The sequence below is a fragment of the Anser cygnoides genome, chromosome 3 (assembly GCF_040182565.1).
Source record: "Anser cygnoides isolate HZ-2024a breed goose chromosome 3, Taihu_goose_T2T_genome, whole genome shotgun sequence".
Taxonomy (NCBI): domain Eukaryota; kingdom Metazoa; phylum Chordata; class Aves; order Anseriformes; family Anatidae; genus Anser; species Anser cygnoides.
Window position 1 is genome coordinate 107,937,680 of NC_089875.1, and position 27,937 is coordinate 107,965,616.

Consider the following 27,937-nt stretch of genomic DNA (forward strand, 5'->3'; position numbering starts at 1 on the left):
ATACTTTAGTTAGTATAGTGAAGGAGAACCTGTGGAAAAACAGAGAATAGGGAGGCATAGTATTTTGAGCAAATCCTCTCTTTTAAGTGCAAACATTTTTTGGAATAGGCTTTTTTTTCTTTATATCACTATCAACATTGCATTTTTATTTTGATGACTTGATTTACAGCAGAGACTGTCATTTCATCAGAAAGCTAAGCAATTCTAGGGCATACCAAATGCTGTGGCCACTTTTATTGTAGTATTTCCCCTTTTGTATTTCGCTTGCTGTCTGGTAGAAATAATTCAACTCTCATTGCTATGCTGCATAAGGCTCCAGTCATTATGGTTATTGAAAGAAACTTTTCTCTACTGGGATCCAATTATGTATAACCAATGGAAAGTAGCCAGGGTTTAAAAAAAAATAACAAAAAACACTTCTAACGCTGTCATTCAAGTTCATAGCATCATACTAAACTCATAAAAGCTAGTTAGTTTTTTGCGTTTTTCTTAGCTGGTGATTAAATTTGAAACTTATAGTTATTTTTCAATGAGAATGACCATCTTGCATGCTGGTTTGTTACTGTTTTCCATGAGAGATCTTTACGGAAGTGATCTTTTAATTTATTGATTTATTTAAATAATTAACCAAGTAACTTTAACTTAAAAACATTGGTTCTCCATTCCAGACATTAAACTAATACCTATTTATGCTTTATTTTTCTCTTTGATTTGTGTCTCTTTTTCATTTTTCTTTTAAAAATTTCATAAGTATTCATGCTTAAGTTACTTCAAAGCAGTGCTGGATACCATTAGATTTTGCTTTAGTAGAATTTACGGTTCACAGACAGTATGTTTACTTTTATTCTATTTATTATCAGTTACAATTGTACATTTGGCACTTTTTCATTTACATATATCAGGTTGTCCTTTGTTTTGGTTTCTTTTTATTTTACCACCCATTTATCACAGGCCACTGTGGAATCTATCATGAGGGACAAGATGCCCAAAAAAGGTGGAAGGTGGTGGTTTTCCTGGCGAGGGAGAAACAGCACTATTAAAGAGGTAAGTTTGAGAAGCAAGCAGTTTCCTGTTGGGTGCAGTGGGAAGGGTGGATACCTCCATATTCATCCCTCAGAATTTTGCTTCTGGTCCTAACTCAGCACTTACTTTGAATGAGGATGTACACATTAAAAGACGTTTGAACAGGATCTGAAGTCTGACTTCAGAAAGCCTTGGATTAGATCCTACCTGGAACATTTACTTGCAATGTTTTGGTTTTGTGTTTCTTTTCATTATACAGACATGAGACAATGTTATCTAATGGATTAAATTTGACTGGAAACTTAGAGTTGAAGAGCTGTGCCACCAATTTTTTGTTTTTGCATGTTTTGCTTACCTTCACACAGTTTTCATTGACAGTTGAATAAAAGAGATTTCTGACTAGAGTACACTGTAAAATTCAGCAAAATCTAAGATGGAAAACTGAATATATATTAGTTTTAAAGCCTTTTTGAATTCCTTTCCTGAGCATTAGAATTTGGTGGTAATGGCCTTAAAGCTGTGAATGAACATTAAAGAACATTAAGGTGAAAAAAGCAAAACTTTGTATGAAATATTGATCTTCTGTCTAGACATATTTAATCTTTAAAGTTGGCTAATAAAACTGCTTCATATTCATTTATACTATTGAAGCTTTAGTACTTGAGGGGAGAAAATGACTTCTAATACATTTTTATGGTTGTACCTCAGTAGCTTTGCATGAAATAACCACTGTACTGATCTGTGGATAGGGGCTTCAGAGCATGAGATTTTAGTTTCTACAGTTAACTTGAAGTTTTTAGAATTTCTTTCTGAGTGGAAGTATTTGCTTATCCATAGAGCTGTGGCAGCTATAAATTGACAATGGGAAGTGTTATTCTTTGTTTCTTTCAAAAACATTCACTATTTCAAAGCCTTTCACTTATGGCAAGAAATCGATATAGTTTAGCACCTACTCAGGGTAAAAAATAATTCGGAAAGTTTTATTGGAGTAATGATTTTGATGATTCAAATACCTTGAAAGGTAATTTCTGTTATTTTTCCAGTGTAATATTTTGCCTATTCAAGTGAAATCTAGCTATTTGTGGTGAATTAACTGGATGGTTATGAGGTTGATCCTAGAACTTCAACAGTGCTAGCCACGTGAAATCTGATAGTTCTGTACTTCTATGGAAAATCAAACCTTAATTCTTCTGAGTTTTGTATTTGCCTTTTTTTTTTTTAAGTCCTTTTCACAGCCTTTATTCTTTAAGGCATCCCTAAAACTTTACTTTGCCTGCAAGTAAAGGGGTGTGTGTGTGGGGGGGGGGGGGGACCTCACCTGCTTTTTGCATGAGTTTTTTTTTTTTTTTTAAATAGTCTATACAGGACAGAACTTGTTTTTCAGATATTCTGCCCAACTTCTCATACTTATATTTTTGCAGGAAACAAAGGCAGAGCAAGGTATGAGTGGGAGTAGACTTACAGGAGAAGAATCTTCACAGATGAGCATGGCAAACAGGTACCCAAGAAGTTATCTGTACCTGAAATGAGCACGAGTTACAGTTTACTGTGAAAGGAAGCTACCTCATATATTTGAACAAACAATGCTGCATCAATGAAATATTTGGTACAAAGAAATACAAAATGAATTTAAGTGCAGATAGGAAGACATGGCAGGGTTGCAGACCTCGCAAGTGTGCTTTTTCTAGTATACGGTTTGGCTGGTAGTTCTGTCATACATCTTACAGCCCTTTGACAGCAAACAATAATTGGAGCAGTTCTCTAAAACTATCTCTCTGGAGTTTTCAAGGAAAGATCATAGATGACCCCAGGTTGTTGTCAGTTCTGACTAGCTTTATGAATATTTATGGCCTGACAGTTTAATTTCTTCCTACGTATCTTAGGAGGTTCAAGGGTCTAACACTTTCCAGGCTTCTTTTCACAGGCTATTGATAGGAAAATAGCATGGTTTTCTATTCCTTCTTTCAGAGATTTCAGAAATCTGTTCCTTTGTGCTCCAAAGTAATTATACCATATGACCAGATTCTCTGCCTCAGTAGGGCTTTGTAAGATGAGTCATATCTTGCCCCAAAACTTTGGGGGGATGAGCTAGCCAGGGACAGCTCTCCTACCTTACCTCTTTGCTGACTGACTAAATCAGAACTGACTGTAAAGACAGCTTATGTGTGCTGCACTTAGAGCTGAAGAGGGCCATAGCATTCAGATTTAAATATGTTTTATTCTCATTAAGTTAAGCTGTGGGGTCACCTTTGTGAAACAAAAGGCCGTAGTTGACATTCTTTCTGGAGATCAGTAGTTACGCTGCAGGAGAGTGGGCTGGAAAAGGGATTCCCTGCACTGTAGGAGACTAGCTGTTGTCTTACTTGGCTCTGTTTTCTGAGTTTGTGAGATACACAGAAGAAATTGGAAAGGCTGATTTCCCTTTTGTGGATAATAAGTGACATTAAGGTCTGTTTCTCTTACACAGTTGTTTAAAGATAGGCTTTAAAGTGAGATTAGGATTTCAAGCAGACTAGATGCTGTAATTAGTGCTTGTTGTTTAACTGATCTTAAAAATCTGTTGATAAGAACTTATTGCTTGCAAGCAGAAGAGCGCAAGTGGGATGTTGAGTAAAGCTTATGAGATCTGATGTTAAAAAGGATAATGATTTTTTTTTTTTTAAATATTGGTAGTCATGACATGTGGTACCTTGATACTGGGTCAAGACTTCCTGTCATCAAAGAGCATCCAGGTGTGATGGAAATAAAAGCCCAATAGCTGATTGTTTTGAAGATGATAGATTTTTGTAACGTAGGAAAACTTTCCCTCTGAAAAAAACTGACCTTAAAAAAAAATCAGAAAAAAGCAGTGGCAGAAAAATAAACATTTTTATGCTGATGTGTATTTGAGCAGAATACTCTAAAGGAGTTCAGTGGGGTGGCTTTTTTAAACATTTTCATCATCATATCCCGAATGGGGTAATCCTGCAAATCCTGGAAAAGAATAATCCAGTGGTCTAAAATTGCTCATTGAAAAAGGAGGAGGAGTTATTTTTGCTAATAAAATTTTCATCACCTGGATTCTTTGATTAATTGCTAAATTTCTTAAAAACAAACAAACAAGAAAACCAAATAAACCCTAGCATAACAACTCCCCTTTTATTCCTCTGAGAACTGTGAGGTTTTTATAGTTTTAGTATTTTATATATATTTACCACCATGTGTTATGCTGACTCAAAAATCTCATTAATTTACATCTGTTAAATTTAAGTGGTGAAAACTAGCATATAGACAAGTGAATGACTAGAAGAATCCAGCTATGAATAATGGGGAACAAGCATGAATGAAAATTCCGCTCTCCATTGATATATTTAAAGCCATGATATGAATGACCTCCTGTGAGACGTTAGAAGCAGAGAATCAATAACTTATTTGGTGACTCACTGTTAATGCATTTTTAATGGTTACTGAGATGCATTTACTGACATGATAGCATCATTTTCTGTGTGTGCAATGTTCCAGAATAAAAGATGAATCTTCTTCAAGCGATGAAGACCCTAGAGCTGCCAAACAAAACCTTGGGTCATTACAAACCAACTCGAGTCATCTCTCATTATTGTCTGGAATCAGTTACAAAAAAACCCTTCGACTCACTTCTGACCAGCTTGTGAGTTAGTTTTACGTCCTTGTCCTGAAATGTCATTTCTGATAGAACAAGAACAAAACTGTTATTCAGGCTTGTAAGGTTTAATTAGTTTTTACTTCTTGCATTGAATCCCATTTCTTACTATAGTTTCAAAACAATTTTTTCCTTTCTCTTTTCAGTGTTACACATGAACGTTGTTCCTTTCAGTCTGTGTGTGTGAGAACCCACAGGTCTCTTCCTTCCCCGCCCCTCCTTTCCTTTCCCTTCCCCTCATTCATAGACAGACAGGCACAGTTTTACATAAATACAGTTCTTGGTTAGTAACTTCTGAAAGAGCTGCTTGTGAACCTACTATGAGGCCAGGCTATTAATTTCTCCTGAGCCAATTCTCTTCCTTTGTGGCAGAGGCATTTTGACTAATGGTGACAAAACTGTTACTGTTCTGTGTTCTGCACATTCCAATTTGATTTGGAAAAATGGGCTACTTTAGAGAAATGCTTTTTGTTGTCTTTCTTATCTACAGCCAATTAATTTTCAGAAGGAAACCTATACAAGTAGTACAGCATTATGCAGCCTATTGCTCACTGCCTGAATAGTTTGCAAGAAATGTAGATTTTTTTCCCACGAGACAGATGGAATGTGTTTGTACTTTTCTGTATCAGACAGAAAGTAAGCATTATACAAACACACTGATACTTGTCTTGCAGAAATTAGCAGAACCCAGTACTACTCTTAAGTTGGTTTCTTGATGAAACAGTGGGCGAGACTCACTGATTGCCCATCAGTTCTGTATTCACACCTCGCTTTCATTTTTTAACTCATTGAACAATTGCAATGAAATATAACTAAGAACATTTAAAGTATGAAACTCCTGCAGATTTTGTGAAAATGAATGAGCCCACAAAAAGAATCAAATCAGTAGTCTTATGCCCAGTGAGTCACTAAGTGGACGGGAAGGGCAGCAGGGTGGGAAAGTTAAGGAAATTTGGTGGAGACTGAAGGGTAATAGCTCATATGGTAAGAAAGGTGGGTTATTATAGGCTAGAGATGTAGTGCCTTGGAACGCAAATCCTCATGTAAGCACTCTGTCAGTTTCACCGTTCATGGCACTTCTTGTTACTCATACTTCTCCCTCCATATATTTCTTTACCGCAGTATGAAAAAAATCCCCATAGATTTGTATGAGAACCTTTCAGGATTTTTTTCATACCCCTTACTGTGAAACAGAAAGTATTTTTTGTTTCATTCTGCTCTCTAAATCAGTGCCTCATGTACATCACACAAAGCAAATCTCTGCTAACATTACCTAGAAAATAGCTTTGCTGAAAGCAATAAGGTTCAGTGTGACCAAGGCAATGATCATCTGTGGCTCTGTTTGCACTGTGTCCATTTCACATGCTCAGTTTGTTGATTATCTTGCTGATAATATCTTGCAGAAAAGCTTAAAGCTCAAGAATGGCCCCAATGATGTGACCTTTAGTGTTACAACACAATATCAAGGCACTTGCCGCTGTGAAGGCACCATTTACCTATGGAATTGGGATGATAAAGTTATTATTTCTGACATTGATGGAACAATCACACGGTGAGTTCATGAACAGGGAGAGGCTTTATTTGCTTCTGTCCTTTGGACTAAAGCAAAAAGAGTAATTAACAGGGAATTTCAAAGCAAGAAATTGTTATATTCTAGTGTTTTGTGGAGTGTGTGGGTGAGTGAGTTTTTAACCTTGCTATAAAAGTACTGCAAGAATCATTGGCTAGATTCACAATTTCATGAAGACATATGCTATATGCGCTCATTATTTTTTACCTACTATTGTTTTATGATAGTATTTACTGTAGTATTGCAGGACCTTTCACTTTTTGCTGTGTCACATTTGTGAAGTACATCAGATTCATTTAAAAAGAAGAAACACCTGCATTCTGTTGTAAAAGGCATTACTGGGGCATCCCAGTGAGGGGCATTTTTGTCTACTAGACAAGACTTAGATTTCTTTCAAAAGCAAACTTACCTTTAGACTCAGATTTTTTATTTTATTCTTTTTTTTTTTTTTTAAATTTTGGATGAATTAAAATACATGATTTGAACTGAAATGTCTTTTTTTTTTTTTCCCTTGTGATTAATCAGTTATAGGGCAAAATGCTTTTTTGGTGCCAACACATATTAGTCCCTCTTCCTTTCTATTTTCTTAAGTGTCAATGAACTGAATGGGATCTACTCTTGTCTCTGTTATTGAGCTAACTGGACAGTAATTGAATCCCTTCACCTTACAATACTATTGTAAAACCATCCTAAGCCACTGCCCAGTCTTTTCTCTCTTAAGATGCAAAATACTCAGGGTGTTGGTTTCTTGCAGTGTATTTGTATAACACTTAATCAAGTGAGGTGCTCAGTTGTTTGTACTTCTAGATGTTATTATACTATAAGTAATTATATTTCCCACTTTACATAAAAGAAAAATTTGAAAACAGTATAACTATTTCATAATACTTTACATATGACCAACTACCAGCTTATGTGGAAAAGCACATTTGTTTTAAAATAAGCTAGAATATGACTTGATAATCTCATGCTTGCAATTTCACAACACTATCTACCTTATAGGTAGATTTGGTATATTTAGAAAACATGCAATGCAAACCTCAAAAAGTATGCTTAATATCATTTTGTCTACTCTATAGCTCTGATTGATAGCCAATGTGCTGTAACTTCCATGCTAGCTCGTTAGCTTATCCACATCCTGGGGCACAGGACTGATTAAAACAACATAGACATATCAGTCTGCCTTGAAAGAAAAGGAAATAAAATCATCCTCTTCTGATCGCAGTCAGTACCTTGCAGAAAGCCAAATTAATTAGGGGGACTTCTATTAGCCTTATCTGTTACTATTTAAAAACAGTAAGCTTTTTTGGTTTTGTTGCATTTTTTTCCATTTTAATTACATTATTTTTTCTTTATTCAGGTCAGATACTTTAGGTCATATTTTGCCTACTCTTGGCAAAGACTGGACACACCAAGGGATTGCAAAGTTGTACCATAAAGTGAGCCAGTGAGTATTCAGTAAATCTGTTTATACATCTGTGGCTTGCATGTGTTTATTCATTTGAATCATTTGCATTTAAAAATTAAAATCTCTCTAGACTGTTAACCTCGCAGTTTAAAAGAAATCTCATCTGAAGCAATGAGATACTATGATGCTTACACAGTATAAACATCTGTATACAATATCACAAAGCAGGCTTTTCTCTGGGTATCAAGAGCAAAAGCCCCCTACCAATGAGTAGTGATTGCTCTACTAACTGTTCCAAACAGATACAGTGCAGTTCCAAAAACTCTAGTAATTTGAATGAGTTGTATAGCTGCAGCAAGGGGAACTTCTTGCAAATTGGGAGTTGGAACAGCATTAACTTACAAAGATGCTAATACACCTTCCCATCTCTCCATGTTGACAAGATTGCAAAATGCATAAGGACTGTGTAACGGAGGGTGGTCACTGTAGGTGGAGATCCTATTGCCAAACTTGACTTGCCTAGTAGTGTACTTAGGTGTCTAACCTAGGCTAATTGTGTAGGTTTTTTGCAGTGGTGAGTAGAGAGACATAGGTGTGTCTTTATCTGTCATGCAAAGAAGAAACCTAAAACACATAAGATGAGTCATCTTAGTGGAGTTTCTTCTCTTTCCAGTGAGCAGAAAGGGAGTTAGAGAAACAATGCAGACGTGAGCTGTCTAAACATTAGATTTCTAGTCAGTCAAGGGAAATCTCACCCTTAAAGCACAGCACAATGTCTTATCTTGAGTAGATGTAGTCCGTTTTCAGATACTCATTGCTTATATATACATTTCACTTGTCTAGATAGTGACGAGCTTTAAAGACAGTGATGGTAGTCTTTGTGCCTGGTTATAAAATTTATTTTTTATTTTTATTCTCTACGTATATATTTGCTGTTAATCCATTATTAAGTTGCAAATTTAACAGGAAGGAACAGTCTTAAAATATTTCTGTGTCGTTAGTTAATTTTGATAGTAGGTGATAAGTAGATATTGCTTAAAGTGTAATTTAAAGGCACTGAAAGTCAGTGAGACCTGCCGTGAAGAGCCTGAGGAACTGGCTCTTACCTGGCAGCTTCATTGTGAGCTGCAATAGTATAGCTCAGTAGCTGATATGCACTGGTGCCTGTTGGTCCACAGGAATAAACGTTTTCTCTGCTACTGTGGATGGAAGGACCTGGACTCATCATAGTCTCTTTTTGCTTGTACGCTCAAATACCTGAGATCTAATGATGTTTTGATATAACTATTTTTCTCCATTGACTGTTGAAGAAACGTTGGGTAGTAGCAGATGAGTGGAACTTTGTCAGTTAACGTCATTAACATGGAGAGAATCCTAGTGTGACCTAGAACAATACGCTTCAAAAACTTTGGGATATTTCCTCTAATGAATATGAATAGGAGAACCTTCTGAGAGTATGGTCAGTTTTGTCAATAGTGATTGAGAACGAAGGAAGTTAGGAGAAAAATTAATTGATGGCTAAATGGGGTCAGATGAAATATCTGTCATGTTCTCATATCTGTTCATATATGCGTTAAGAATTCAGATTTTTAGCTTCAACAAAAAGGTTTAGTGATTGTTGTCTGTTCAAGTTGGCACTTCTACTTTATGCAGGAAAAAAATCTTTTATTGCATTAAATTCAGCTCCTCTTATATATTCAACCTACCATGATTGTTTGAAGAGCCTCTGGTACACATCACCACTGTCCTCGTAGTTAATCTGATTTGTGCTGTGCACTAGGGTTATGGTAAGGCTTGTTTATTGCTTTTTATTTTACATGGGTGATGAATTATAAATTATGGATGATGGAATCTAAATTATGCCAGAGACACTGGTCTTATTCTGCTTTTATTCTATATAGGCATACAACATTACAGAAAAGACAGGGCAGCCAGTGAATTCATGTGCTGAATAATATTTGGTTTCTGCGTGTAACTTCTACGTTACCTTTGGTGAAAACGTTAATTATTTTTTTTTAATTGCACTTGTTATTTCTATGCCTGCCAGCACTGTCTATTGTTAGGGCTTTGGTGATCAAAAGCATTAGGGAAAAATGGATTCGAGTCATGTTGCTTTTCAGATTACTGAGTTAATTATGTAGCAGCTAGATATTACAGCTGAACACTACAGAAATGTTCAATAGTTAGATTTAATGACCATGCATGCACTGAATACAGTATTTATTTCACAAATAGTTTCTTTGTAGGACTTGCAAAAGAAAACGCTATTAAGTTGAGCCATGTCTGTTAAGTTGCACTAATGTCATTGGACTCTGTTCCATCACGACAGAACCAAGGATAGCCAGTGACTTCGTCTGAAACTTTTATTTCAGTATCAAGACAAGAAAGTGTCAAGATTGCTTCTCACACTATGGTTTGCAGTTTTAATCTGCTCAGAGTTGAAACTGCATGTTGCTGCTGCACACATGCACACAGACCAGTCTTCTCTTCCCTAATCTTCTTCACCCCTCTCCCCAAATCCCTCTCCAAAGGGGCCCAAAAGGCAGGAGTGTAGCATTGTTAATTTAGCAAATGTTAATATGCTGTTGTCCGCTTTATGCCAGTGTTTTCCTCTTGGCAAATATCATTTCAGTTAATTCTAAGGTCTATGGTTTTAGTGTGCAGGGGTGGATAGCAAACCGTATGAAGCCATGAGAAGACCAGGGATAAATGAGCCCTCTCTAGGTGTAAATCATAAACCGTAGTAGCGCAAGACAGAATTTAGTTATCCAGCATTCTGAAATAAATGTTTTTATTCATTTTAAATAAGCGTAGGTTAAACATAAGTCTGTTTTAACCATTATGATTGATTTGTGCAAAAATAAACTCACAGAATTATTAATGTCAAAACACCTGCTTTATTTTTTTTACAGTAATTTCTTCTTTCATTTCTGTTCACAGAAATGGATATAAATTTTTGTATTGCTCAGCACGTGCTATTGGAATGGCGGACATGACCAGAGGATACTTGCACTGGGTCAATGAACGAGGAACTGTGCTGCCTCAAGGGCCAGTGCTGCTGAGTCCAAGCAGCTTATTCTCAGCTTTGCACAGGTACTGCAATATCACCTTAATGCTGAAAGAAACTTGGAGGCTGAATTCTCAGCTTTTTTTTTTTTCCTATTCTATGGGAGCACTTGAAATCATTCATAATGATTTTTCATGTATACTGGTGCAAAATTTAGTTAAGAAGAAATTCTGTTAAAGAATGACCAAGATCCAATAGTCACGTTGCTTAGTTTCTCTCTTAAACACACCTCAATATACATCTGTGTTCACTGTTTACCCAAAGTTTTTTTGTGTGTGTTGGTGGATTTAGAAGAAATCAGTGTGAAAATGAAATGAATATTCTATAGTTCTGACTGCATTGTGATATTCTGTGGGGATAATGTTGTCCTTTCTAGGTGTTGATTTGTAACAAGTGAATCCTAATAGCACAGATCATGAATATTGTACCTTCTTCCTAATTCAGTGAGGCATGTCAAGTGCTTACTGAAAATATTTTAAGATGTTAAAAGCTGCTGTGACAGGATTTCATTAGAATTTTTAATGGTAGGTTGTTCAGATGCTCTTCTGATTGAGTGACATGCAGCCTGTCTTACCAGTCATCTTCTAAATATAAGAGAACGTAGAGGCATATAGTGTTCTTCTTAGATTGATTAAGTAATAGATGGAGTGAGAGGGTAGCTACTGTCATCTTATGTTTTCAATATCTAGCAATATATTAGAAGTGATACTCTTTTTGATATGTTCTTTAGACTAAAGAACACCCATCTTTCAGTATCCACTGTCTTAACTTCTGTTTTGTGTAGGCAAGAAATGACTTCATTGTTATCCATCGATTTATTAATTGTGGCTTTAAGGGCTCTGAGGTCAGGCGTATATGGGACTGGGGGAAGATGGTTGTCTTCCTCTTTTGCACATCCTCAAACTTTAATTTATATGTGGAGTTGCTATTCTGAAGGGCTGTATTATACTGCTTTGAAGCTTCTGTGCTACTTGCATCTTCCTTGGCATATGTGTTGGTGCTAGGATGTGGGATTCTGAGCTTCTTCAGCGCTTTTGTGTCATGCTGGTGTCTTCCTCTGTTATGGGAACTCCAGACTTTGCCACCTGTTCAGCTTCCTTGCCAAGAGAAGCTGTTGTGAAAGGGCTCTTGCCCAGAGATGAGACAACTCCACTATTCATTAATGAATTCTGTATTCAGTAAGGAGCAACTGAAGAGAAATGGAAGATTTCTTTATTCCTTAACTTCTGCTAATTAGCAGTGACGGATGACCCTGACTGTAGAAGGATCTTAACAGGCTGAGGTCCTTTCAGCACATATGTTAATTGTAATCCTTTAATTTAAAAGGAGAAAAAAAAAGGTTAAAAAAAAAAAAAGCCATACACAGTGAAAGCTAATATAATCTATGAATCATTCTGCAGTTCTCAGAAAATGGTTTACTTAATAACAATTTATGTCTTAAGATTTTATTTAACCACTGCTCCCTGTAATCAGCCATCTTTGCTCAGTAACCATCTTTATCACTTAGGCTTCAATAGAGGTCCCCTTGTTTCAGAGGATTTATTTACTGTGCCCATTATGCAAGCTTGGGAATGCTATTTTGTCTTCATGGGAATTGTGATTTCTAGATGAAGATTTATTGGAGAAGGGTGGGGGCTCTGTAGGAGTATCCAGCGAGGTAAAAATGTTGACTAAAGAAAGTAAAATGGTTTATGCTATATTTCACATGTATTTATTCAGGTTCCGTGTCCTCTCACCTTTTTATTTTTATTTTATTTTTATATCATTTCAGGGAAGTGATAGAAAAGAAGCCAGAAAAATTCAAAGTTCAGTGTCTGACAGACATAAAAAATTTGTTTTATCCTAACACAGAACCCTTTTATGCTGCTTTTGGAAACAGACCTGCTGTAAGTAATAGCTGAAATTTATGTCTTTTACAGAGAACAGAAAGGTTGCTGTTATTTCACGATTCTGTTACATTAGAACCTAGAAGCTTTAAATAGGACTTAAGAATATTTTATTAGGCCTCATACAAAGGATAGTATAAAGGTTCTTCCAGAAAGATCTCACCATGTAGGATGCAGAGGTAGAAGAGAAACAAAGTAACTACATTACATCTGCATAAGTTAGCATAATAAGAAATACTGATTGAAATCCTAACTACGTAAAAAATCTTTAAGCTTGTGTGAAAACACTGATCCCATTTTAATGATCCCATTTTATCCCATGCTGATAGAGTGCTGATGAGTTACCTGTGAACAGACACAAAATCCTTCAGATGAATATCAGTGGGACTTCAAACCCTAAGTACATTCAGAAGGATTTGGATGTCCCACTAAAATTGAACATTTGACTTTGAATTCCTTGGCACTGAGAGGGAAAGTAAGGTCTCCCTCACCCATTTGAAGACTATAGAATTGGGCTGTAGGCTTTTCTTACTCTTGTTTAGGCCCAAAGGACATATACTTGTATGCATCCACAAAAGGCAAAAGTCTCAGACATGCTGAGACCTGAGGAGCATGGAATAGATCCCAGCTGTAGCTGCTCAGAACTGTAAGACCTTAGACATGTCCACTGGCAAAAACATTGATAGCCCGAGGAAATCACAAATATAAATATGGACACTAGCTATTGCCAGTGTGAAAGTGAACATTTGGAGACTGAGCATTTTTAGATGCCTAAATGTTGGACGGAAGTGCCTGGCAAGATATTTTGGCTCTGAAACTGTGGATGTTGTAGCTACATTTGGGAGAAATCAGCATGCCTTTCTGTTGAAATTTATTTCTACAAGTATCTCTCACATTTTTCTTAGAGTTGTTGATATTTATGAGCAGTGACAACTTTTTCAGCTTCATCTTTTAGCAAGTTACATAATTTAAAACCATTATCAGTGAGGACAGGAGGACATCACTGTCCAATTGCTGTATCTGATTGTTATATCATACACAGCTTAATTTTGACTATCAAGATAACTTTAGACGTATGATTTTGAAATAACTTTTTAGCTACTTCTGTGGTTTTGTATTATGGATAAAGCCTACCTCTAGTTTCATTTTTGTTGTTGAACCTCAGGGAAATAAAACCATTATTTTTGTATTCCTTTGATTGCTGTCGGAGTGCATCCTTCAGATGTAAAATATGCTACTGGCCTTGTGAACATCGGGATGAGAGCTTTCTCAATTTTCTGTGCTGCTTTTTGTTTGTTTTGCTTTTGCTTTTTGTTTTTTCTCCCCTCAAAATTAAGTGAAATTTCAGTACTCATGCACCTGTACAACATAAAAATTAAAATATTTTTCATGTCTTCAATAACCTTTCAGTCTTTTACCACTTGAATTTTTAAAACTATACCCAATGATTTACATTAGTAAAATGGAAGCTTGGTCTCATCTTTTGGGGGTTATTTTTATCTTTCCGTTGTCAAACTTTTTTTTGATACCAGAACAAAACTTGTTCGTTGTTTGCCTTAACAGTTTGAATTTCTTAAAAGATATTCTCAACCGTTACTTCTAGTTGAATGCCATAAAATAATTCCCAGAGTTGTATCTGCATTACCACCTGGGGCTCACTGCTGCAGTTACGGTGTTTATACCTTACTTTCCGCTCTCTTTCCCTTTCATCGATACATGGTCAATATATGGACATTGCACAAATCCAAACTCAGCAGCTAAGAGATGTTTCCAGGGGTTTTAATGTAAGCAGAGTTGTTATAACTTCTTTTTGTAACCTTGTCCATACAAACTAATCACTATTTTCTATCAGTTATGTTTTAACCCTGGTACGTTGTTGCAAGATATTCAGTACAATACACTCAGGAAATGAAATATTATCTGAAAAATGAAAGCGCAAATACTTTTACACCCGAATAACATTACTTCTTTAATATTTAATTTTATTTTTGTGTCAAGGGAAGTAACTGGAGGAAAAAAAAGCAAAACAAAACATGATTTTAATCAATAGTTTAATTTACAGTAACAAACTCCACACCTGCAAATCATCTGTTTCATGAGCCTTTCGTTAATCTGAATTCAAGTTTTCAACATATTTCAGGTTGAGGAATTCAGAGAATTTCAGGTGCACAATAACTAGGTAACTTTAGTACCAATACGGAGTAAATATGTTCTGTGTAATAGATTTCAGCAAGAAGAGACATGGCTGTGCAAAGGTAGAATCGTAATTCTTTTTTTTTTTCCTTTCTATTTAGGATGTTTATTCATACAAACAAGTGGGGGTTTCTTTAAACCGAATATTTACAGTTAACCCTAAAGGAGAACTTATACAAGAGCATGCAAAGACAAACATCTCATCGTAAGTAATCTTATCCCTAACACCTTTATAAGCTAAATAATTTCCTTTTATAACTTATGACTTAGAGTGCCCAAAGATGGGTTTTATTTTACTAATGAAAGATTCCTTAGACTATTCCATACAAAATATAAAACATGTAAAATAAAATACAGACCATCTACTTTCCTTCAGTTAAACTGATAAAGACATTATTTAGTATTTAGTTCAATATACTCCATTTACTTTAATCATGTAAAGGAGTTATAAGTGTGCAATTTAGTCTGTACAGAAATGAGATTAACTGGTTTCCTGAAGCCATCTGCCCTTTCAAAATTTCCATTTCCTGGAGCGCCTATCTAGAAGAGCCAGGAACAAATCTGAAGACAGGGCTGAGGGCTTCCATCAAGATTCTTAGGCACTGTAGCACCACATAATGAAGGGAGGCAGCCTTTAGTGATGTTAAGACTGCACTTAATGGAAATGGAGGCAAGGGGAGTGTATAAAATATGAATTATCAGTTGAGCAGGGAGCTGCTCAAACCAAACTGGACAGCAATGGAGAAGCAAAATGTGGGGCTTGAATATTTTAACAGGTGATTTGGAAGGAAAATGGTGTCTGTTTCTTTCTAGGTAAGTCCCTTTGCTTAGAGTGAACAGATTTCTTATCTGAACTGTGAATGCTACCTGGAAGCAAGGCACCAAAATTAAATTGAATTTTATTATTTCAAGGATGATAACTTGTTCATGTAAGAGTAGCCATGCCTTGGTGACTGGGGACTTATTTAAAAAAAATCAAAGTAAGAAGATCTTTTTATTTATTTTTCAGCTACGTCAGACTATGTGAAGTGGTAGATCACATTTTCCCTTTGCTGAAAAGAAGCCATTCTTCAGACTTTCCTTGTTCTGATACCTACAGTCAGTTCACCTACTGGAGAGAACCTCTACCACCTTTTGAAACTCAGGATGTACATCCAGCCTCATCTTAACCGCATCTCCAAACCGTCAGCCTCAGATCAAAGAATAAGTTAGCTTGTATTGCAAGGACTTCACTTGGCTTTTGCTGTTGGCAGTTCAACTGGAATCTGTGATGTAAGCATTGTATTCCTTTGCTGTGAGCAAACTTAGAAATGCTTACTTAGTCACATTTCCAGATGACAAGAGTGAGTCGTACTAGGAATGGGAATTACATTCCTAATGTTCCTTCATCCAGCAACTCAAATCGTGCCATACAGTTTCATTGCTTAAAGTCAAATAAAAGTGCAGTGATGACAGAATTGCAGTTAAACATGTCATAAGGTCATAAAGTGGTTCTGTATCTTTCTTGCATTACTGAAGATGTCTTTCATCTCAGAAACTCCTGTAAGTTAGGGAGCCGAAGGTGCTCACCATTCCTGACATCATTTTGTGATACGTGTTGCTGTCCATATGTCAAAATTCCATCCTCTGAAAGAGCGAATGATTGAGTAGGGTGGTTGGACCAGATGACCTCCAGTGGTGCCTTCCAACCTTAACCATTCTGATTCCTCTTTCCTCCTTGCTTGACCATCTGATGTTTGGTTAACGGTTCATTACTGGTCTAGGTCCTCAGCTGTTGTAAATTGGTGTAGCCATCAAAGACGATGGAGTGTGTTGATTTATTTCAACCTGTTGTTTTGACCTGCTAACACTTTTTGTGTGTGTGTGTAAATAAATGATGTGCAATGTAAATGGGAAGTAAATTAAATAAGATGGCCAGATTCTGCCAGTCTTCTTCAAGTTGAGTACTGTGTTTTAGAACAGCTATTTGGGTTAAGATACGTGTGAAAGTGTAAGATACAGACTGCTGTGTGTAGTGCCCATCTTACTGAAGTCAGTGGTTTGACTCTGGTGATTTTTCAGTAAAAACATCTTACTAAGCGGATATGCTGAGTTTCAATATCATTGCTGAGCCAAGAAAACCGAAGATTTTGTCAAAATGGAATAGTTTTATTTAAAATGTTATTTTTGGCTTAAGTGTGAACTTTGATGCTGGTGAGTGATGCATCTCAGGTTTTTACTGAATGGATTTTTTGTTTGTTGTTTTTTTGTATCATAAAGAATGGATGCTTTTAGTGTGATTTACTGTGCTCCAAGAAAACAAAATCTCCTCTTTCATCTTTTTTTTTCCCCCCCTCTCATTTGTTCAGACACAAGCTGTAGGTACTGTTTTTGCTACTTGCTCTCAACTGCCTTAAGATTTAACTGTGCATCATAGAAGCAATACTGCAGATCAGTTGATGATATTTTCCAAATGATCTGCCTTTACACAATGCGGTACTTTTAAACGTATGCATCAGATGACCATATGCCAAATAATCCTCAAATGAGCTGGTAGCTAAGAAGGTGATTTTTTTCCCCTCATTTTAAAATGCATTTAAAAGTTGAATTGTTCTCTGAAACATTGAAAATGGCATAATGGGATTCCATGTATATAGTATTTCAGTATGGCTAAAACAGTGGTTCATAAGCTGTGATCTCTGCCAGCTTGTGATCTGTGAGGCTATGATACATGTTTTGCAGCTGCTTTGCAGTGTTTTCAGTTAAGAGTTTAATAATAGGAAGGCAGAGTGGTCCAGGAGAAATTTTAAGATGTGATTGTGGTTGGTTAGCACCCAAAGGTTTGGGAACAGCTGCTCTGCATCACATTTGTTCTGTTTCAACAAATTCTGGTTTTGCATCTCAAAAGAGTGATAACAACATAGGTGGGATGGTAATTCTGTAACAGGGATTTTTAACTTCTTGTGCTGCAGACTTTATCTGAGATGTCAGGGGGCCAATTTATGATTTCCCTGTGCCTTCAATAGTAATTAATAAGTGCAATCCTTTATACAGCTGTAATGTGCATAGCTGCAATGTGCAGTGGTGAGCGCTTCCGAAGTCTTCCTTTTCACATGAATGTTGAAGGTTCAGGCAAGGTACACGACTGTTTCGGAGATACTGGAATTAGTAGAGAAACACAAAGAGGAAGAAATGTGTATTCAATGCCCCAGACTGATTATGCTGTCTTGAAAGTTTAAAGAAAATGCAAAATGTCAGAAAATCCGTACCATATCTCTTAAATCAGTCAGACAATCAGTGAGGATCTCAGGTTGCCAAACCGAGATGGTTGCATCTCTAAATATAGCCACACTTTAAGTATCCATTTATACTTGTTGCTAATGACTGAATTAATGGATGAATGTACCAACTGAATCCTGTGTGATTGTTTTTGTAAAGGTCTGCTTCAGTCCATTATGCAAATTAAAACCAAATCAGCCCTTCTCTTCAGTTAGAGGCCATCAGGTTTTTTATTCTTCACAGTAGTTGAGATCGGCTTTCCTAAGGTACCGCATACAGTAGCTTTCACCAGGAAAAGAAAGGTCCCAGAGAGTTCTCTACAATTAAAGCCTAAAGCGTGTGTGTATTTATTTATGACTTAATAAATAGCCTGTCCAGGGCTGTTACTGCCATTAGTATTTCAACCCAAATGATAGTGTGAATGAGTGGTCATTTAATTCCATCAGATTTGCAAGCGTAGTGCCACGCTAGTGCAGGCAGCCCTGTGATGCTGTGGAATCCCCGTTCTGGAGTTTTCCAAGACTCAGTTAAACAGAGCTGTGGCTGACTTGGCTCTCATGTTGTCTGTCATCTGCGGTGAGCATGAAGTTGGACTAGCTGACCTCCAGGGGTCCCTTCTGACCAACATTGCTATGACTGTGAAGCTAACGCCGTACTTCTGACGTACGGTATAACCCTTTGTATCTGGAAGTTTAAATATAGCCAGAAAGTGAAACAAATGTGTGTTTGTATAACTCATGGTTATCAAACCTGCTCACAGAAAAGACAGTAAAGGAAATCCAAGTTTTGACCTGCTAGAAACATTGCCATACTTTAAAAGGGAGTTTAAGATATTTTTTTGTTTTGGTAGCTGAGCAATTTTATGCATAATATTTAAACTGCTCTGTTAATTCCTAACGAAGAAAAAAAGGACGGTTTAACAAATTCCTACTCTTTCTGTGAAAGAAAAAAACTTTCTCAACTTTCCTTTCAGTGTAATGCTGGTTTCTGTTACAGAAAGAATATTTGGCTAGCATAAATACGCAGAGACATTAAATCACTGTATATTCTATTTATACGGTACACATAAACTAGAATATGCAGCAGCGAGGAGTGACTGATGTTTATTTTCATGAAGCTGATGACCATACCCCTCCAGCTGTGTCGTGTGAGGGACAGGATACCATGATTGTTGCATTAGTTGTGTTACAGATAAAATGTTACTGCTGTAATATAGGGAGGGAGGAGAAAGAGTATTGGGTATTTTTATTTGTAGATACGGATTATTATTTCAAAGACTATTTATATACAGTATTTACTCTGTATATGTATGTGCTACTGGAATGATGAAAATCATTTTAACACCTCATTTTGATCTGCTGAATGCAATGACGATAGAACTATATATTGTAATAAAGGCAAATGTAAATTTCTTCTGACTTCTATTTTTCTGTGTGCTTTGATTTTGGCAAAGTGCTTTTTCAGAACTGTTGGAGCTCTGAAGTGTGGAATTTGTACATTCCTTCTCAGTTGCCTATCTCTTCCTGGGGCTATCCAGTGTAACTTCCAGCACTTGCAAAATTTTTGCAGTTTTGCTGTTTGATCCAGAGCTTTTTCACATGGAAGGAGTCAGGGAGGCAGGGCCAGGTTTTGGGCTCTCACCGTGCTGGGGTTTGGGGACAGCACCTGGGAGCCAAGAGTAACCAGATGGGAACTGGAGCAGCAGGACCAGTAAGAAATCTTACCATACCCCAGATTTTTCCCGTTTTCCTTTTGTCTAATTCTTGGAGTGATCTGGAAAACTAGCTATCTGATTTGAATGGGATTGCTGTTATTCACAGTAATGAGACCAGATATTCTCTCTCATAGTTCCCCTCCCAACTGTTCCCCCCCTCCCTTTTTTTTTTCCCCTTCTTTGACATTGGCCATTCAGCTGGCAAGAAGCAAATAACATTTCCTCGTGTCTGTGAGAATACAGAACTGCTTTTTGCTCCCTCTGCCAGGTTTGCTAAGCAAACTAACTGCAGCCGTAGCGGTATTGCTGGGCTGGTGTTGTTATGAAAACAAAGATGTTTGGGGTTGATAAGGCTCTACAGCAGCTAAAGGTCTGTGTTAAAAATACAAGAGCAGCCGTATTTGGGCAGCCTGCAGTCACTGCTTCTTCAGTCTTCCCTATTTTCTGTATGTCTCTGGCTTGTATAAACATTTACACTAGAGCTCTGGAGACAGGCTTTGAAATGAAGGTGCTTTTTTAATTAAAAGTCAGAGAAATGATGCTTTTGCCCCAGCAAACCGAACTTTATAAGGACATATTCATTGCTCCTGGAACATCTCATTAACACTAGACGCAGAAAAGTCAGGGGAACAAACCTCCTGAGGAGTCAGGACTGTTATTTTTTGATGCTGTGGAGAAGGTAGGGAACACTACCCAGAATACCGCGTTAATTGTTTCCTTTCAAATAAATAGTCTTCATTTGCATTGCAGATGCCATCAAGTACATCAGAACAGATTATTGCAAGAGGCAGAAGACTGTTGGTGCCAACAGCCTAAAAAATGTAACTTTCAACTCATCTCTGAATATGCAAAAAAGAAAGTGAAGCCTGGGGGCAATTTTATTTATTTCATTTTACTGCATAAATGCTTGTGAAGGGAGTACATTCACAGTGCCATCACCAAAGGTGGTCCTAACCCTTCTGTTTGGAGTAAAATCTAGCACCTCATTTCTTTCTATAGCATGGCTGAGTGATGCGAGGAGCAGGCTAGTTGCAAACAAAGACAAGAGGCTAGCTCTAGTGATAACCCAGCAGTGATACAAAAGAGATTAGGTGTTGGTTGTTTTTAGGAGGAGGTCCTCATCAAGACCTTTCTAGCTACTGGAATGTGAGGGTGAGAAATAAAGACAAAATGAGAAATGACTTTCCTTCTAGGAGGAACTAGAGAAAGGGAACAAAACCAAGGTAAGTGGCCAAAAAGCAGCTTCTTGATTTCACGCCCATGTTGAACCTAGGTGTCAGGTGTTGAGCTGTTTGCCTCTTGACCAAAATCCAAGTGATGAGATGAGCAAAAGTGGCCTCAAGTTGCATCAGGCAAGGTTTAGTTTGATTATTAGAAATTTCTTTACTGAAAGGGTTGTGCAGCGTTGGAACAGGCTGCCCAGGGAAGTGGTTGAGTCACCATCCCTGGAGGCCTTCAAGAAATGTATAGATGTAGAACTGAGTAGTACGGTTTAGTGGTGGACTTTAGGTTAGAGGTTGGACTAGATGACCTTAGAGGTCGGACTAGATGATCTTAGAGGTGTTTTCCAACCTCAGTGATTCTATGATTCTATTAAATCCCATGTCTCTACATTGAACAGAAGGGGAGAAGGCCATTTTGGCTTAATTTTCCAAGCAGGAGAGAATAACATTCATCAAAACGAAATCCCTGCTTAAGCATCTGAGGGCAACCACTAACAGCGAAAGAAAGCTGCAGTTACAGCTCTATTTTAAGCTTTGATAAGGACTAGGGCTGCTTTATATTTTCATGAAACTGGGGAACAAAGCTTTCACCTGCAGTATATACAGCACGCATCCTTTTTGATAAAGCTCTCTTTGGAAAATTGACACAGCCTATTTAAGCGTGCGCTTTAGTTGCAACTCCCTGCAATCAAATTTGTGCATATTCTTATCACTTTACCGGATTAAGTCAACTAATGCCAAGAAATCAAACTGGGTACTGGGGAGATACGGTTTCCAAGCTGAAGAATTGATCTCTCTTCTAATGGCTACTCTTGGACTGTTTTTTACCCTCTAGCACTGTCAGGTGTTCTGCCTGCTGCCAGCAATCTATTTATTGATACAGGAAATCCATTTTGCCTTGCCTTGCTTTTAATGAGTTTTGCAAGCAAGTGGCCCCTTCCTGTGACTCATTCTGTGTTTTCTGAGCGGGAGATTGTGGTTTTAAGTTTCACATTGGAAAGTAACCGCTGTGTCTGCTTTCCTTGTCTGCTGGAATCTCAACAAGAGGAATACATTTTGGAACAAAGAAATGTAAATGGAGCAGAAGAGTTCACATTTCTTTGTGAAATTGTATAAACATCCTTCTTTTCAGGGCAGTTAAAAAGACTAGTGCAAAATGAAAATAGGACGTTCTAAAATAACATCTTTATCTTAGAACATTGTTGTTAACATAGACAAAAAACACGTTTTCACTGATTTCTCCGTATTTGTTGGCCCTTTGATTTATAACCAATAAATACCCAAATTTAACAGTGGAAGCCTCCTTCTGATCTTACTGACACAGGAGCAGATCTGTGAGCATCTGGATTTACATACAATTCCTGTCATTCCTTTTGGATACCGGAGGCCAAGAGGTAGAAGTGGATCGATTTGTTTCTTTTTTTTTCTTTTGTTTTTCTTCTTGTTTTTTTCTTTCTTCTTTTTCTTTTTTAAACAAAAGTAGAGGAAGGACAGAATCCTCTGCAAGCTTGGACCGTTAGCACTGAAAACTTAGATTTACGTTAAAAGCAGCCATAAATACATCAAAACCAATGACCAGGATGGTTTCCATTCCCCATTACCAGATATGACTATTTATATTTCAGGCTCAGTGGCTACGTCCGTATAAATAAATAGCTGGCCAACAAAAGGGCAGGCATTATGCTTTGGCCTCCTGGCCAACTGCCACGCTTTTGGCGTGTCCAAATAACTGCCTGCCAAGTACCAGTTAGCACTGGCCCACGATGACCCTCAAAATGTGTCTAGGCATTGCTTGGAAGAGCACTGTGTGGGCGATGGAGCCCTGGCACAGGTCCCCCAGAGAGGTGGTGGAGTCTCCTCCTTGGAGATCTTCAGAAGCTTGGAAAGGTGCTTCAGTTTTTCTGTAGCCTAGTTCGATCTCACTATCTGGCCCCGAACTGCTTCTGCCTCTGTCTAATGCAAGCCCCTACAATATTAAAGCATGACATGGAAGCTGAGACCATCTCAGCAGTTCTGCAAAATGCCAATAAAATCTAAAAACTTTGCTAACACAAGCTTCTTAGAGACAAAGTTTATGTGGGGAGGAAAATCATATTTGGGAGCCAATAAACGCATTGGGAAATGTGAACCCCTATGAGCAAGAAACTGAGCAAAGGAGGTAGGGGAGACCTGCATGGTTGAACAAGGAACTCCTGACAGAACTTAAAGATAAGCTGAAGGTGTACAGGAGGTGGAAGCAGGAACAGGCCACTTGGAATGAATACAGAGTAAGCAGAAATGCGACGAGGAAGGCCAAGGCCCATTTGGAATTAAATTTGGCTAGGTATATCAAGTACAACAAGAAGGGCTTCTTCAAATGTATCAGTAACAAAAGGAAAACTAGTGATAACACGGGCCTGCTACTGAATTGGGTAGGGACCCTAGTGACAGAGGACACAGGAAAGGCAGAGATACTGAATGTCTTCTTTGCCTCAGTCTGCTCCTGAGGAGAAATAACCCCAAGCACCAGTACAGGCTGGGGGCTGAGCTACAGGAAAGCATCTCTGTGGAGAAGGACCAGGGGGACCAGTTAGACAACAAGTTAACCATGAGCCAGCAACGTGCCCTTGTGGCCAAGAAGGCCAACAGTATCCTGAGGAGAAATTAGGAAGCATGTTGCCAGCAGGCTGAGGGAGGTGATCGTCCTCCTGTAGTCAGCCCTGGTGAGGTCTCACCTGGAGTATTGTGTCCAGTGCTGGGCTCCCCAGTACAAGAGGGACTTGGAGCTCCTGGAGCGAGTCTAGCGGAGGGCTACTAAGATGATGAAGGGATTGGAACATCTCTCATACGAGGAAAGGCTGAGGGAGCTAGTCATGTTCAGCCTGGAGAAGAGAAGGCTTGGGGGGGATCTGATCAATGTGTGTAAGTACCTGAAGGGAGGTTGTCAAGGTGATAAAGCAAGAGTCTTCTCAGTGGTGCCAAGCGATAGGACAGAAGGTAATGGGCACAAACGGCAACAGAGCAAGTTCTGTTTGAACATCAGGAAACACTTCTTTACTGTGAGGGTGACTGAGCACTGGAAGAGGATGCCCAGAGATGTTGTGGAGCCTCCTTCCCTAGAGATATTCAAAAACTGCCTGGACACAACCCTGGGTAATGTGGTCTTGGGGACCCTGTGTGATCAGAGAGGTTGGATCAGATGATCTCTAGAGGCCCCTTCCAACCTCAACCGTCTGTGATTCTGTGAAAGCAGGAATTCAACAGGTCATGTTAAAAGTGTGGCCTCTCTGTTACGCAACTCAGCTGTCAAGTTCAAGGTGTCAGGGACAACAATTGAAAGAAAAAAAATGTAATACTCAAATGAAAAAAAGCTTTATTGGGAAAGTACTGAGAGGAAAGATACAGGGAGACACAACATTATCATAGTCACTTTCCCGTAAGGATCCAGATATCACATAAAAATGCAGTGCCCTGTATTGTGGACTTCATTTCTGATCCATGTACTGTGTGAAAGAAATAACATGAGAATTGTCCTTATTTCCCAAAGTAACGTGGGGTAGGGTTTTTGTTTGCTTGTTTTGTGTCAGCACCAGCTTTCACTTAGTGCAGTGACTGGTGCAGTGACTTAGGGAGCAGCTCAGATGCACACCTACATTTTCTAATGCACTCTGTGCAATGTGGGAGTCAGCACAAGTATTGCAACTCCCTGCAAGGCTCATATTTTCTCTCTCTGTGGGCTGCTCCTCTGCACGTATTATTGGCAGAGAATCACTTCCATTTTCTTTTGACCTAGTGAATTCTTTTAAACCAAGGCTGTGGTTTCATGGGCGGTTGATCTGATCTACTGGTTTGTTACTGCCTAAAGGAAAAAAAAAAATCATCACTCTCCCTGTCTCCTTTCTTGCTCCTCCTGATTCTCCACCCCACCAATAGACTGTATTCCTGGGACAGTTTTGTTCTGCATTAGCAGAATTAAATGGGCTCAGGGAGGGATACAGTGCATGCCATATAGCATAAGTGGGTGAGTGTATGGATAAGAGAAAGAGGGGAACAGGGACCTTATGCTTTTGTCTAAGTATGTCCCATGAAGCTGCAACCTAAGTTTTCCTGTGTTTGACTCCATCCTATACCTGACCTCTTAATTCTTATAGTAATCCTGTAATTGAGGGCAGACCTTATAAAGGGACATGTCTAGTGCCTATTAGTGAACTTGAGAGCAAGGACATAACCATATCCAGATGAGCCTAAGAGTGGTGATATACCACAAGTAAAGAAATCCCAGGATCAAACCCACCTGCCCAAGACAGAAGGACTGTTGGGGAAGCAAAAAGTTGGTTCCAAGACAGGAACAAGATCCATGCCCTGACAAATGTCCTGTTTTGGCTGGGCTGAATCCTTCATTGTACTTTGTGTCTTAGATCTCCATGTGCAAGATGGGGCTGAAGGCAGTTGCCTCTGTCCAAGGCATATTCTGAAGACTAGACATTAATGCCAATGAGATACTAAGATAGGAAACTCGGGGTGGGGGTGGGGGGTGTACAAGAAGGGTATTTGAACCAGCCCCAGTGGCTCAGCTTCCGAACACCTGACTGTCACATAAAGTATTGTCCTCACTGGCCTTTGGGAGGGGGAAGAAATACAATCTCCACTTAATAACAGGAAACAAAAGGTCTTGGTAGCCTGAGCAACTTTGGCCACAATTTCCTGAGTCCGATGCCAGGGTCACAGGTACCGTGTCTTTGGTGTGCTCAGTACAAGGACTGAGAGGAAGTGGGGAGCTCAGGGCATACCCCAATTTGTTAAGAAAAAGTTTCTGGTCTTCAAGCTCATGAAATGGCACTGCTTTGCTAATGGTCACTGATATGGTGGTAGTCTCTAGGGTGTATCATCATGAACCCTGGACCTGGAGAGAAATGACTACCAGAAAAACCCCAGAACATTAAAATTGCATAAGGCTATTTGGATGTGCTGGAAATGGCCAGAGTCTGCATGATGCAGAGAAACACCACATCAGCATATGTCATCGTGACAGAGCATGGCATATACCAGGGCAGCCTGGCTTTTGTGAGCTAAGTCCAATCGACTAGCAGATTTGCTCTGGGGTCACCGCATGATGTTTGTTTGCTTGCTGGTTATGTCCCAGCTAATTTTGCAATGCGAGTCTAAATCCTTCAACCACACATCCAATTTGTAATTTAAGCCTGCATAATTTTATCTCTGCTTGCTTACACCCACTGTCTCCTGGTTTACACAAGCCATTGCTGGTTTCTGTAAGAATTGCTGCATTGATTGATATGTGAAACAGGAAGGTAGGATGTTTTAATGTGGAATGGTATTTAGAGAGATGCAGCATCTGTGTCTAAAGTGAGAGATAGTTACAGGGTTAGACAAGTAGGCCATCAATTACAGCAGACTGAGGTTAGGACCATCTGGCTGTTTGAAACAACACCAGGTGTTTGCAGAAGCAAATTTCCTGTGTTGCAACATAGGAGGAGAGTGGCAAGCAAGAAGCAGCCCTCCGGAGTGAATCTCAGCCATGAAGGAAACCACTTCTCATTTCCTTTTTTAGTGCTATCTTGTGGGAAAAAAAGTCACTCGAAGAGAGTGACACACCTCTGTTGCCTGCTCGGTGCCACTCGTGGGGTTCTCAGGGAAGCACTGAGGACCCTCTCCTAGAGAGCTGAGCAGGACTTGTGTTCTGTCCTGGTGGGCCATATCCTGGTAGGCCTGTCCTGGTGGGGCCTGTCCTGGTGGGCCATGTCTCCTTCACCCAATTTTTCTCTCCACTCTACGCCAGTATCACGAGTGGTCCCTGGGAGGGCAGCGACACTGAGCTCACCAGCACCTGACCATAGGCTGGCCTCTCTGCGGGGCCTGTGGTCATGCCACGCATCCCACAGACAGTGAGTGTCTGCTCCATCAAACTGGGCAGCTTCATGTGCGTGCTCTCCATGCTGGCAGCTTAGCATGGCTCTTGAGACTTTGCTGCTAATGGCCACTGCTCTTCTGTTTTTTTCTTCAGGGCAGCAGAACACAATACAAGGTTCACCATGACTTTCTGGTTCCCAGACTCGGTGTGCCTTGCCCATGCAGTTGTTGTAGCCAGCTCTTCGCTTTCAGTCCTGACTACAGCTGGACCCTTGCTGATGGACCTAAGCATCAAAGTCTTGGTTTGAGTACCCAGCATCCATAGTCTTCTGGAGGCTGTCCTTGTCGCCTACCCCAATGTACAAGGTGTCTACAGCCATATGCAGCCCTGCCTCAGTTTCCCTTCCCTCCCCTGTCTCCTACACCCAAGGGAGAGGCAGCCATAGAGGGACTGGTTGCTGGCAGAGAGGGTCAGGAAGTGTACCGAGATCACTGTCACCCTTAATCTGCTCGGCATAGGACTGTGCTCTGACAGCCATTGTCAACCATTCAGGCCTACTGGGATGTATTTTGTAAAAGTCAAGGGTTGGTGCATGTGGAAAATATTGTTGCATTACCTATTTGTACATTGCTAAATTCAAATGTCTCCTATGCAGTTATGCTAGTTCAAATCTTCTCATTTACACTTGATAATATTTAATTTTTATGATTTACATTAAAAAGAGGAATAAGCCTTAATGCTGAAATTGGCCCAGCCTAAAAGTTTAGCTGGTGTACATAAATTAGGAAACAATCACATCTCCCACTAAAATTGTTCTGACTCTGCTAAACTCCAGCTCAGCTAGGACTTCACAGCGCCTCTGGCAAGAGGTGATATCCGAGACCTTCCAGGCAAGCCCCAGCTCAACAGCAGCCTTTTACAATGAGCAGACAAGAGGTTAAAAATTAGGTAAACGCAATCTCAGTAACTGGCAGCAGGGCCTTAGATCAGTTTTTCCTAGTTTCTATTTCTATCAGTGAGAAATAGCCCTCACGGGTTTATTTTAAATTTTAATTATTATACTTTAATTATCTGGTGACAGAGGGAAAA

The 27,937-nt window shown here is 38.9% G+C and overlaps 1 protein-coding gene across 8 annotated transcripts in view; it reads left to right on the plus strand.

Moving 5' to 3' along the window:
- LPIN1 (lipin 1) overlaps positions 1 to 19,481 on the plus strand; it is a 76,624-nt gene extending 57,143 nt beyond the window's left edge. For all 8 annotated transcript variants that reach the window (XM_048071282.2, XM_066994945.1, XM_066994941.1 and 5 more), the window contains 9 exons: positions 952 to 1,044; positions 2,445 to 2,521; positions 4,525 to 4,669; positions 6,085 to 6,233; positions 7,612 to 7,698; positions 10,600 to 10,752; positions 12,498 to 12,612; positions 14,907 to 15,010; positions 15,815 to 19,481. In XM_048071282.2, coding sequence (XP_047927239.2) covers positions 952 to 1,044; positions 2,445 to 2,521; positions 4,525 to 4,669; positions 6,085 to 6,233; positions 7,612 to 7,698; positions 10,600 to 10,752; positions 12,498 to 12,612; positions 14,907 to 15,010; positions 15,815 to 15,974 — 1,083 coding nt within the window. In that variant the 3' untranslated portion in view covers positions 15,975 to 19,481. The remainder of the gene's footprint in view (positions 1 to 951; positions 1,045 to 2,444; positions 2,522 to 4,524; positions 4,670 to 6,084; positions 6,234 to 7,611; positions 7,699 to 10,599; positions 10,753 to 12,497; positions 12,613 to 14,906; positions 15,011 to 15,814) is intronic.
- Positions 19,482 to 27,937: the final 8,456 nt, after the last annotated feature.